Below are 12,425 nucleotides of genomic sequence, written 5' to 3' on the forward strand. Positions count from 1 at the left end.
GAAAGTTACATCTTGTAGCCGCTTGTCTTCTACCACCATTGTTATCCTAATATGTGCCTTGAAAAGTATGAGAAAAGGAATCATTTAGTGTAACTTCAATTGTGTTAAAAAACAGATCTTATTGTCATTCCAAAATTTCTATCAGGAGATGGTAGAACGTTTAAATCTTCCTTTTATGTCCCAGCATACCTGTAGCCTCAGAGAATTTCTGTTTTGTTTTGTCCCCCAGAACAAAATTTCTGTTTTGTTTTTCCAGTGTCATGAAAAAGGAACGGAAAAGAGACGTCACTGTTGGTGAAAGGGGAGTTTTCTTTCCCAGTTGGTGGTTACTTCATGATTGGAAAAGAAGTACCTAGGTGGTTGCAAAGATTAGATTTTCATAGTTGTACAGATGAAGCTGATAAAAGAAGATGAGAATGTGCTTTCTCAGATGGGTCATAATAGGCTGATGAGTAAGTAAGCCTGAACAAGACAGATTGGAAATGAGGGCAGGAGTCCGGAATGTTTTAAAACCAAGTAGGACTTTGAACACTTGCTGAGGATGTTTTTCTCCCAAAAATGGAGGAAGAAAAAAAAATTCTCACAGCCAGAAGTGTAAAAAGCTGAGTGGAGTAACAACCCAGTCTGCTCCAAGGATTTCAGTACTTCATCAACTTCTTTGAGAGCACACAGACAAAGGCATCAGACCTGTATGATGATCTTATCACCAATGATGGTATCCTGTGCCAAGAATGACTTCTTACTTTGGATTTTGGAGTGCTGTTTTTTTTTTAATTTACAATGTGGGGTTTTTGACTCTCCATGTTAGGTAGATTTCTGTCACAGAAGTAACTTTTGAATTCATAGTATTCTTGACTGTCTCCACTCCTGTTTTCTGTGTGACATGGGAAAATCAGAGGCTTTAACATTCCTTGAAGTTTTATTGGAAGCAACACTGCATCAGGGAGGCAGATTCACAGTGTAAGTTTTCTCTTTTTGGCAACTGTAGTTTGAATGAGCCGAATGTCAGCAGGATTTCACAGCACATACAATTTACAGTCTTTGTTTTATCAAGGCCTTAAATGTATGTTTTATACTCAGCAGATGGGAAGCACATTGAGCACTGCATTTGACATGTATGCTTGAGGAAAGGAGTTCCCCGATGGATCATGGCGTTAATGTTTACAGGACATTGCTTATTTTTAGTATTAGTGATGTTTGCTTTCTCTACTTTGGAGGAATCTGTGAGCAATTACTCTGACTGGGCAGTTTTCACAGATGACATAGATCCATTTAAGATACAGAGAGTGCAAGATGTCAGACCCAATCAAAAACTGAAGAAGACTATGCTTCATCCACGTTTGTATTTTGATGCTGGAGAGATCCAAGCAATGAGACAGAAGTCTCGCACAACCCATTTGCACCTTTTTAGAGCAATCAGAAGTGCGGTGACTGCTATGCTGTCAAACCCGACATACTACCTACCTCCACCCAAGCATGCTGATTTTGCTGCCAAGTGGAATGAAATCTATGGTAACAATCTGCCTCCTTTAGCCCTGTACTGTTTGCTGTGCCCGGAAGACAAAGTTGCCTTTGAATTTGCCTTGGAATACATGGACAGGATGGTGGGCTACAAAGACTGGCTGGTGGAGAATGCACCAGGGGATGAGGTTCCAGTTGGCCATTCCCTAACAGGTTTTGCCACTGCCTTTGACTTTTTATATAACTTATTAGATGGTCGTCGGAGACAAAAATACCTAGAAAAAATATGGGTTATTACTGAGGAAATGTATGAGTATTCTAAGGTCCGCTCTTGGGGCAAACAACTGCTTCACAACCACCAAGCCACTAACATGATAGCACTGCTGACCGGGGCTTTGGTGACTGGGGTAGATAAAGGGACTAAGGTAAATCTATGGAAACAGGTTGTAGTAGATGTGATGGAAAAGACGATGTTTCTGTTGAATCACATTGTCGATGGCTCTTTGGATGAAGGTGTGGCCTATGGAAGCTACACAGCTAAATCAGTCACACAGTATGTTTTTCTGGCCCAGCGCCACTTTAATATCAACAACTTGGATAACAACTGGTTAAAAATGCACTTTTGGTTTTATTATGCCACCCTTTTGCCAGGCTTCCAAAGGACCGTGGGGATAGCAGATTCCAATTATAACTGGTTTTATGGTCCTGAGAGCCAGTTAGTTTTTTTGGATAAGTTTGTCTTAAAGAATGGAGCTGGAAATTGGTTAGCTCAGCAAATCAGAAGGCACCGACCTAAAGATGGACCCATGGTCCCCTCCACTGCCCAGAGGTGGAGTACCCTTCACACTGAATACATCTGGTATGACCCCCAGCTCACCCCACAGCCTCCTGCAGAATATGGCACTGCAAAAATGCACCTGTTCCCGAACTGGGGTGTGGTCACTTATGGGGCCGGGTTGCCAAATACACAGACCAATACTTTTGTATCTTTTAAGTCTGGGAAACTAGGAGGACGTGCTGTCTATGACATAGTTCACTTCCAGCCATACTCCTGGATTGATGGGTGGAGGAGCTTCAACCCTGGACATGAACATCCGGATCAGAACTCATTTACCTTTGCCCCCAACGGGCAGGTGTTTGTTTCCGAAGCTCTCTATGGACCTAAGTTGAGCCACCTGAACAACGTACTGGTGTTTGCACCGTCACCCACGAGCCAGTGTAATAAGCCCTGGGAAGGTCAGCTGGGAGAATGTGCACAGTGGCTCAAGTGGACTGGCGAGGAGGTTGGTGATGCAGCCGGGGAAATCATTACTGCCTCTCAGCACGGGGACATGATATTTGTGAGTGGGGAAGCCGTGTCCGCTTACTCTTCAGCAATGAAGCTGAAAAGCGTGTATCGGGCTTTGCTTCTCTTAAACTCTCAGACTCTGCTAGTTGTTGATCATGTCGAGAAGCAAGAAGATTCCCCAATAAAATCTGTCAGTGCCTTCTTCCATAATCTGGATATTGATTTTAAGTACATCCCATATAGGTTCACAAACAAGTATAATGGCGCCTTGATGGACGTGTGGGATGCTCACTACAAGATGTTTTGGTTTGATCATCGTGGCAGTAGCCCCCTTGCTAGCATACAGGAAGCAGAGCAAGCCGCTGAATTTAAGAAACGGTGGACTCAGTTTGTCAATGTTACATTTCAGATGGAATCTGCAATCACAAGAATCGCATACGTCTTCTATGGGCCATATGTCAATGTTTCCAGCTGCAGATTTATTGATAATACTAATTCCGGACTTCAGCTTTCTCTCAATGTCAATAACACCGACCATGTTGTTTCGATCGTGACTGACTACCAGAACTTGAAGACAAGGTTTGACTACCTGGGATTTGGCGGCTTTGCCACTGTGGCTGATCAGGCCCAAGTAACCCGCTTCGGTTTGGGCACTGAGGCAATAGTAAAGCCCGTAAGACGTGATAGAGTAATTTTTCCTTTTGGATTTAAATTTAATGTAGCAGTTGGGTTGATTTTGTGCATCGGCCTGGTGATCTTAACTTTTCAGTGGCGGTTTTACCTTTCTTTTAGAAAGCTTATGCGGTGGATCCTCATCCTTGTTATTGCCTTGTGGTCCGTTGAGCTGCTGGACGTGTGGAGTGCTTGCACGCAGCCCATCTGTGCCAAGTGGGCGAGGCCGGAGACCGAGGCGAACGGGCAGGCACTGGCCCCGGGTGGCCAGCGCACAGACCTACCGGACGTCGTCATTACCTCACTTCCTGGTTCCGGAGCCGAGATTCTCAAACAACTGTTCTTCAACAGTAGTGACTTCCTCTATATCCGGGTCCCCACAGCCTACATTGATATCCCAGAAACAGAATTGGAAATTGACTCCTTTGTGGACGCCTGTGAATGGAGGGCGTCCGACGTCCACAGCGTGCGCTTCCGTTTACTCCGAGGCTGGTTGCAGTCCTTGGTCCGAGACACAAAACTCCATTTGCAGAACATCCATCTGCATGAACCCGGTAGGGGGAAACTGGCCCAGTATTTTACCATGAATAAAGACAAGAAAAGGAAATTGAAAAGGAGAGAGTCTCTGGCAGAACAAAGAAGCAGAATGAAAGGCGCCTTTGACAGAGACGCTGAATACGTCCGGGCTCTGCGAAGACACCTGGTCCACTACCCCAGCGCGCGGCCGGTGCTCAGCCTGGGCAGCGGAAGCTGGACCTTAAAGCTGCATTTCTTTCACGAGGTGTTGGGAGCCTCCATGAAGGCCTTGTACGTGGTGAGGGACCCTCGGGCGTGGGTTTATTCCATGCTGTACAGTAGTAAACCTAGCCTTTACTCTTTGAAGAATGTACAAGAGCACTTAGCTAAGCTGTTTAAAACGGAGGGAGGTGCAGGCCATTGTACCTTGAACTCAGGCTATGCTGTGGAGTATGAATTGCTGCGGAAGGAACTGGTGGCATCCAGACCTCACCCAGTCTCGCTGCTGGCCCATGCGTGGCTGGCAAACACGGCCGCTGCCCTGAGGATAAATGCAGACCTGCTGCCCACCAGCTACCAATTGATCAAGTTTGAAGATCTTGTGCTTTTCCCTCAGAATACCACGGAAAGGATTTTTGCCTTCCTTGGAATTCCTTTATCTCCTGCTACTTTAAACCAAATATTGTTTGCCACCTCCACGAACCTTTTCTATCTTCCCTACGAAGGGGAGATATCACCCGCTAATACTAACGTTTGGAAACGAAACTTGCCGAAGGATGAAGTTAAACTGATTGAGAACATCTGCTGGACGCTGATGGATCGTCTAGGATACCCAAAGTTTATGGACTGAATGCTGCAGGTCAGCAGAGATTTGCACTAATACTTTCCAACCCAATTTGTGGATATGAATTAGAAGTTTGTTTATTCTTGTACTGTGTGTGTTTGTGATCAATTAGTTACATGCAGAGAGAGATTATTTTAAAAATAAGCACCGTATTTGGCCTAGCAGGATTTATTTTTATGTTACCACTTCCCTTGTCTTTGTCTCTGAATTTTTTCCTGCTAAGATGTTTCTGCCATAGAGGTGTATGATGAAGTTATATTACCATGGTCAGGGGAGATAGGAGGATTATAAAGGTTTTTGTCTAACTCTCCGCTTCGTCTGTAACTCAGCTGATCTAGCCCAGAACCTCATGCACTGCTGAAAGCCTGGCAGTTGATGTTTTACCCAAGCGCCTCTTGCTTTCAAGATGAAATACAAAAGTTTCTTAGTTTTTTAGAAGGTGTCCCAACACATTTATCTTGCACGCCACACATACACACAAATCCTTTTACTGTGTAGAATGTTCACAGATATCACTGGGGAAATGGTGAAAGCTCCTATCGGAATTATCCGATCCCTTCTGGAAAATACAGATGGAAATACAGAATGGATTTTTTTACAGTGACCTGAAAATCCTCCTTAAAGTTTTTACTTAGAAGTCATAAGGAATCAGTCTTGGAACAGTGGATGCCAAGGGCTGGTAGGGTATTTTAGGCCCTCTTGTCTCTTTAAAACCCTCTCATTCTTGCTTCCTTGAAACTGCAGCTGTTTACCATTACCACTCCCACCCTGTCCTTTCTGCCACTGTCACGCAAAACAGTCAGTAGTTACTAATGGCTAAACTCTGATATTTGTGGGGATCCCCCCCCCCCGTCCTGATGATTAATTTTGTGTCAAAGCCTGAGACCACCTTAGAATCAGATTTATCCTTGTGGAATTATCATTGTATGAGTCAAAACAGTGCTGCTGCTGCCAGCGTTTTGTAAGAGTGGAAACAGAATTGGAAAACTGCCTGACTTATCCTGCATCCCTTTGAATGAGTCTCCAGACTGCCGGTGTCTGCAGAAGTTGAAGGCTAATGGCAGATGATGTCAGAGGCATCTGTTTCCTTTACCATCTGCATCTTATTATAAATGTCGTCGTCATAACACATGGTTCATTTTATTTTAGTAGACGCTGAAATCAAAATGCGATGCCATTAGAAACCAGTGGAGCAATTACAATGAACTGGATGAAAACCATGAGGCAGTGTGGGGACTTGATGCAAATCTCTGTCTCGACTGCAGTCTTCTTCCTGATGTTTTAAACTGTAGTTTCACACCACCCTCCTTACCCTCCAGGCTCTAACACTTGGAATTCTGTCATTCTGACCTAGATAAAAGTGGCTCTTTCTCAGCAGTTTGTTGTTATGTCAAAATGTGCCTCCAGGGTGATCAAACTGTGGGTATGTTACATTCCAGCTGAAGCTAACCAGGCTGTCATTTTTCTTCCATTAAAGTAGGAAAACAGCTCTCTCCTACTCCCCCACCTCTACTTCCTGGTGTAGCTCTCCCTGCCCTCTCTCTACAACGTCAAAATGAATGAAAGTCCTGTTGTATTAATACAGGTTGAGAGGGCAACCAAAGACTCAAATCCACACTGTTATTCTCAAGGAAGATTATTCTTCCTGTCTCAGGGTTATCGTGATTCATGTAACATTTCTACATGGATGATAACACCATTTCCATTACTGGTCAGAGTCTCAGTGTCTGCTTTCAATTTCCAGGATGTGTGATCTTATGTCAAATAAAAAAGGTTTTGGGTTGAAAATAATATGAGGTTTGATCAAGGTAAGAATTACCAATGTGTGCAGATAGCGGCAGAGAACACAGATTCTGGACCACTGCCTTTCCTTTAACTTTGCACAGAAACATGCTCACAGGCAGAAGAGAGCCAGGTTGAGTATGTGCAGGGGTTGGGGGAGAGATGTGGAAAATGAAAAAGAGCAGTTCTGTGAATGAATATGGAAACAAGATGAGAATACGTTATTAATAGATAAGGAAAGGGACGCACTTAAGGTGATCTTCACAGGGTATCTTTCACCATGTAGCAAGGTCAGGGTGAATTTCCCTGTCTACTTCTGACCCAAGGGAAAGTTTGCTGGAGGAGAAGACTTATGTTCAAAGGTTCTGTTTCTAAGGAATGTTACACGTAGGTGAAGGCTGGCCCAGCCATTGCATATGTAAGGACTTGTTCATGCTTGGGACCCACTTATGCCTTAACATGCCAATTATGATCTCAGAACACCTAGGTCATGTACTTCCAGAGTGTTATCCTAGGAAAAATGTGAGCTTACTTTTACGGCATTTTTACTCTGATCATCACAAAAATAATTAAAGCAACCCTGATGACTTTGTGACATTTTCAAAGGAAACACAAAAAGTTCTTTCCATAAAAATAATTCTTTCCTTCATTAATTTCCCCAAGCTTGGGCCCAATTGGAATAAAAGCATTTATTAAAATAATACTGTTTACATATTGAAACTCTGAAAGAATGGATTAGTTTTGCTGACATAAAAAGTAACAAGTGTGGTGGTAATGTTGATCTAGTTTTCAAAAGTTAGAAATAATGCAAATTACTCACTTCGGATGAGAGAGGCCATATCCATAGCTGAATTTACTTCAATGACAATTCCAGAAAAGAAGGAAAGGGGAGAACCTGCTCAGTAGAAAGAAGAGAAGTCTATGATTACATTTAATCTATAGAAACCCAGAAAGGCATGAATTTTAGGTAGATACACTTTAATACTTACATACTGAGCCTAGCACCTGAGTATTAGATGTTTGATTAACTGGCTTTTTGGACAAACAATAATTAGTACTATAAATGCCTGGCAGGAATGGGGTAATTATTTATGTCTAATTCCCAGGCATGGTATAGGATCTGTCATAAATACATTCATATCTGAAGAGACTCTCTCCACACACTAGTATGTTTCATTTTTTTTTTTGTTTTTGTAGAAACACCACCCCTTCTGTCTGCCATTGACTTTTGATTCACATCATTTATCAGCAGAGTTTTTGGTGATTTGGTTTAGGATCATCATGGATGCTGTGTGAATTAATCACTCAGTCATGTGTGACTGTGACCCTGTGAACTAAAGCTTACCAGGCTCCTCTGTTGAAATTTTCCAGGCAAGGATACTGAAGTGGGTTGCCATTTCGTTCTCCTGGGTATCTTCCCTACCCAGGGATCAAACCCAGGTCTCCTGCATTGCAGGCAGATGCTTTACCATCTGAGCTACTATATAAAGTCTATCTCATTCAGTCATCTATAAGTAAACATGGACAATGGTTTTAAAATCTGACATAACTCTGATCATAATTAGAAAAATGTCACTAATTTAGTGAAAAGTGTAAGTAGAAGATAGTATGTTACAACATCACTTACGGAGGTAAGGGAGCCTAATATTCTAAGACACATCTAGGAATTTAACATACATATGTGGGCTATCTACTGCTTGTTTAAATATAGACCAAAGTATGTCTAAAAATAGCTGCTAAGGCAATGTTTTCCTTACTTGACTAGTATCATTATTTCCCTTCATGTTGGCAGAAAAATTCAAAAAACATTTTAAGAACTGGACTGGGTTTTTGTTTTTTATTTTTTATATTGCACAAAGAATGGAAGGAACTTAAAACAGATTCTCACATTCTCTAGCTAACTTGTGAATGCTTGAGCTGTAATTTATATGAGCTTATGTTGTGTTTAGTCCAAGTAACATGTTTAGTTCCATTTCCAAAGATAGGTTTGGAGAAGGCGTCCAAACCTTAGCCGGATGTCTTGTTTTTGTTCTTCATTTTCATTTTTCTTTCACATCTATCCAGTTACACAGCAGAGAAAACCTATACTGGAGACCATAGCCCAGTTTATTCGAACTATATGTATAACATGACTCCTCTGTTAATAAAAAGCTAAAAGCAACTCGGCTATGGTTGGGATAATTTGTAACAGCCCTCTTCTTTAGGTCTTTGGTACCTGTGCTAGGATTTTGTCTGGAACTGAGAAGGCAGAGTTGGGAAATGCAGTCCCATGATTTCAGCTACTAAACGTGCACCCTTCAGTGATGACTCCACTCTTGTAAGTTAATTTTAAGTCCTGCCTTCAGTCCATTTCACTCTTCTCTGTACTTTGTCCTAACTTAGTAAGTAGCAAGAACATCCGGGTACTGTATACCTGGGCTCCACAATTGCCCCTCCCATCATTGGTGGAATCTCCATTCGAGCAGGAGATCTGTGAAAGGAAGGTTGGTGCAGGTCCCTTGAGTCATTCCAATAGGTAGGTGGTGCAGAGGATTGGCATAGTGGAGACTTCTGTTTTTAACGAGAGAAGGATCCACCATAAATTAGTCTCTTAGTATGTGCTGCACAGAACCTTAAGGTTTTCATGTTCATCATTACAATCTTCACAACAACTCACTGGTGTTGATTTTACAGATAAATCTGAAGCCTGTATTCTTTTTGCAGGAAATCTTTTTTTGTGAAGGCATTTGGAGCAGGCTTACAATTCAGTTAGCAATTCACAGTAGTTTTGGGGTATCTACCTCCAAGGTATTGATTTGCATGAGGGAAGAAGACAAAAATGAGTTGACTCTGTGCCTGCCCTGTGAAGAATTGGTGTTCTCTCCATAGACTTCAGAGTCAGTAGGAATTCATCAAGAGGAGAGGAGAGGAAGGGCATGCCGGTAGCGATTACCGCCCGAGGAGAGGCACCGCAAAGTGTCAGCTGCTCTGCCTTAGAAATGGTGGTTATGAGAAAAAGGAGTAGTTTATGGAGCTTCGGTACATTTGGAGTGAGATCACCATCCATGCTTTTCCTAGTTAGATTTGATTCTATCGTCACAGAACCTTCCATCAGTAAGTAGTGAGAGGCACAAGCGGAACAAAACTGCTGACACACTCTCTCCCAATTCTCCCAAATTAATTGCCCCAACACATTTCTCACAAAGAAATGTGGTCCATAACTGAAGAGCAAGGGATGCTCTGAAGAGAAGGCTGTGTGAGTGTGGTCAGACTAGAGTGCATGTAGATTGCTGCTGGTAATAGCAGTAATGGATAACTCAGGGTATCTCATCCGGGCTCCAGCTGGCCAGTAGCATCTCCTTTTCCTTCCCCTGCCCTCTCTGTGCCTCCAGATTCACGTTACCAGGCGGAGCTGACCCATCCTGAGAAGGCAGCTGTGAACAAAACCTATGGAGCTGACAGTCAACCAAATATATTTTAAAGTAACTCATTTGGGGGGGAGGGGAAACCAAAAAACTGTTCTTATCCCTACTATGGAAATAATAGAACGAAGGGAAGGAGGGAAGGGAGAAATGAAAAACTGGAAGGAAGGAACTCTGAATCTAACTCTGAACACAAAGTAAGGTGCATAAGGAGAACTGTTCCTCTAACAATTAAGTTCATTATTGTATGCACTATTTAAGAATCTCTTTGAAATCTTATTATAGCTAAAATTTCAGAAAAAAAGGATAGATTGTAATCTGAGCAAATCTTTTCTGTAGTACATTGCAGTTGCTCTATCTTATTTCTTTAAACTATTTCTGTATTGCTGAGACTCTTGAGATGAAATGAATTTTTCCTTTCAAGGGTATTAACACTGGTGTTGAATTTCATCGAAGTGTCAGGTTTTACAGCTTCCTAGATAGTGTGGTGTTTTCCTATAAACTGTCTCCCTCGCTGTTTCCAAGTGAGGGGTATATACCATGATCCCAGTGATTTAAGGAAGCAGACATTCATACACATGGGACATCCATGGTGCTCTTCATTCTTTTGGAAGTTAATTCAGCTCCCATCACCACCACTTTTGTCACTTCATGAGTAAATGAACAACACAGAAATCTCTAATCCCTGCATTAAAATCTGACATCCCTCTATGGTCAGTGCATAAGGCGCTTCTTACCTATTCATTGCATAATGGAAATAATGCTCCCGAACTTTGCTCTACTACAATGAAAGATAACTGTCCAACTTTATTAGTGTTTGTTTGTTGTTCTAAGTATTCATTGATTCCTTTGCCTTGTTCCAAAAGATTAATTTTGTTTTATGTATTTGTTTAAAGTTTCTGGGATTTAAAAATAAGGCTTTTAAAACTATGTTGGGCCATTTTAACTTGATGCCTTAATGCCATATTCCACAAAACTTTGAAGGGAGATTTACAAGAACACCATACAACCAAGAAGTGATGAAATTGCTTCCATAAAACACCCATGAAAAGACAACTGCATATAAAGAGTGCAGTTAATAAAAGTTAACCCTACACAGTGAAAGAGGTGGGTTCTGCTCTTCATTTTTACTCCAGGCATTAACCTGGGTGTTCTGGCATTCAGTGTTAACTTGAGCACATCACACTCACAGTGGGCTTATGTGCACCAAGGAACTCGTGCTATTTTTCTTTAGATTGACCAAAATAAACTGAAATGTACATGCATTCAGTTGTACTTTATCTTTTACTCAAAATTAACTATAAATTTTGAGTTTATAGTTACTGAACAAAACCCCCATTACTACAAGGTACTTGCTTTTATGCTCAGTCAGTCACTCAGTCGTGTCTGACTTTTTGCAACCCCACGGACTGTCAACTGTCAGGCTCCTCTGTCCATGGGATTCTCCAGGCAATACTGATGTGGGTTGCCATTTCCTTCTCCAGGACTTTCTTGTGCACCCACATGAAAATCTAGCAGGATTCCATTATCATATGAGGTGTAAGGTTTTCTGTGTATAATCAACATATTGTACTCATGGGTTTTTCACAAGCTATGTTTATGCCTTTCTCCCATTTCCTTGGTTAATTTGAAGAGGGGGATTTCTATTAAGAATGTTATATTAACAACACTTTGTATATTATATGAACTTTGAAATTTGATAAAATTTGAATACAAATCCCTAGGTCAATAAATAATGACCAGCTGTGAGGTGTTGGGCAGTTTTCTTAATTTGAAATCATCATTTCCCCATCTGTACAACTCCCCCAGAGTTGATGCAAGGATTAAATAAAGTCACATGTGAAAATTCATAGAATGATACTTGTTTCCTCTTTGCAATCACCTCCAATTCATTTTCTGTCAAACACATATGTAACAGAATACACCATTCTCCCAAGAAGAAAATATTAAAGTGTCCCCAGAGAATTTGAGCCTACATAGTTGGCATATCGACCAGATAGACACCTATTTTACTATTTCATATATCAACTGAGTTGTAAAAACATGTAAAATCACAATTATGCAATTAATATACTAATTTGGAAATAATTTGGCGCATTTTTCATGCTCACATTTTAAGAAAAAAATCATTCAAATTTTCACGTGCTTCACTTACTTCAGTGCTTTATTTCTAGAGTCATGGTTTGAGTTATTCCAAAGAATATTGTATTTCCTTCTGAATTTTATTAAGATAGAGACTCTTTTAAGTTTATGTTTAGCCACCCAGGTGTATCTGATTCTTTGGAACCCCATGGACTGTAGCCCACCAGGCTCCTCTGTCCATGGGATTTTTCAGGCAAGAATACTGGAGGAGGTTGCCATTTCCTCCTCCATGGAATCTTCCCAACCCAGAGACTGAATCTGCGTCTCTTGTGTCTCCTGCATTGCATCAGAATTATTTACCCGCTAAGCAATCAGAGAA

At 41.5% G+C, this 12,425-nt stretch overlaps 1 protein-coding gene across 1 annotated transcript; it reads left to right on the forward strand.

Moving 5' to 3' along the window:
• Nucleotides 1–606: 606 nt before the first annotated feature.
• On the forward strand, nt 607–11,747 carry DSEL (dermatan sulfate epimerase like). The gene has a single exon (XM_068993583.1). It carries the CDS (start codon nt 1,149–1,151, stop codon nt 4,785–4,787), a length of 3,639 nt encoding a protein of 1,212 aa, XP_068849684.1. The 5' UTR covers nt 607–1,148; the 3' UTR covers nt 4,788–11,747.
• Nucleotides 11,748–12,425: the final 678 nt, after the last annotated feature.

The sequence above is a fragment of the Capricornis sumatraensis genome, chromosome 21 (assembly GCF_032405125.1).
Source record: "Capricornis sumatraensis isolate serow.1 chromosome 21, serow.2, whole genome shotgun sequence".
NCBI lineage: Eukaryota > Metazoa > Chordata > Mammalia > Artiodactyla > Bovidae > Capricornis > Capricornis sumatraensis.

Bases quoted from the DNA above. Each gene is read 5' to 3' on its own strand.
- DSEL (XM_068993583.1), top strand. From the start codon at position 1,149: ATGGCGTTAATGTTTACAGGACATTGCTTATTTTTAGTATTAGTGATG.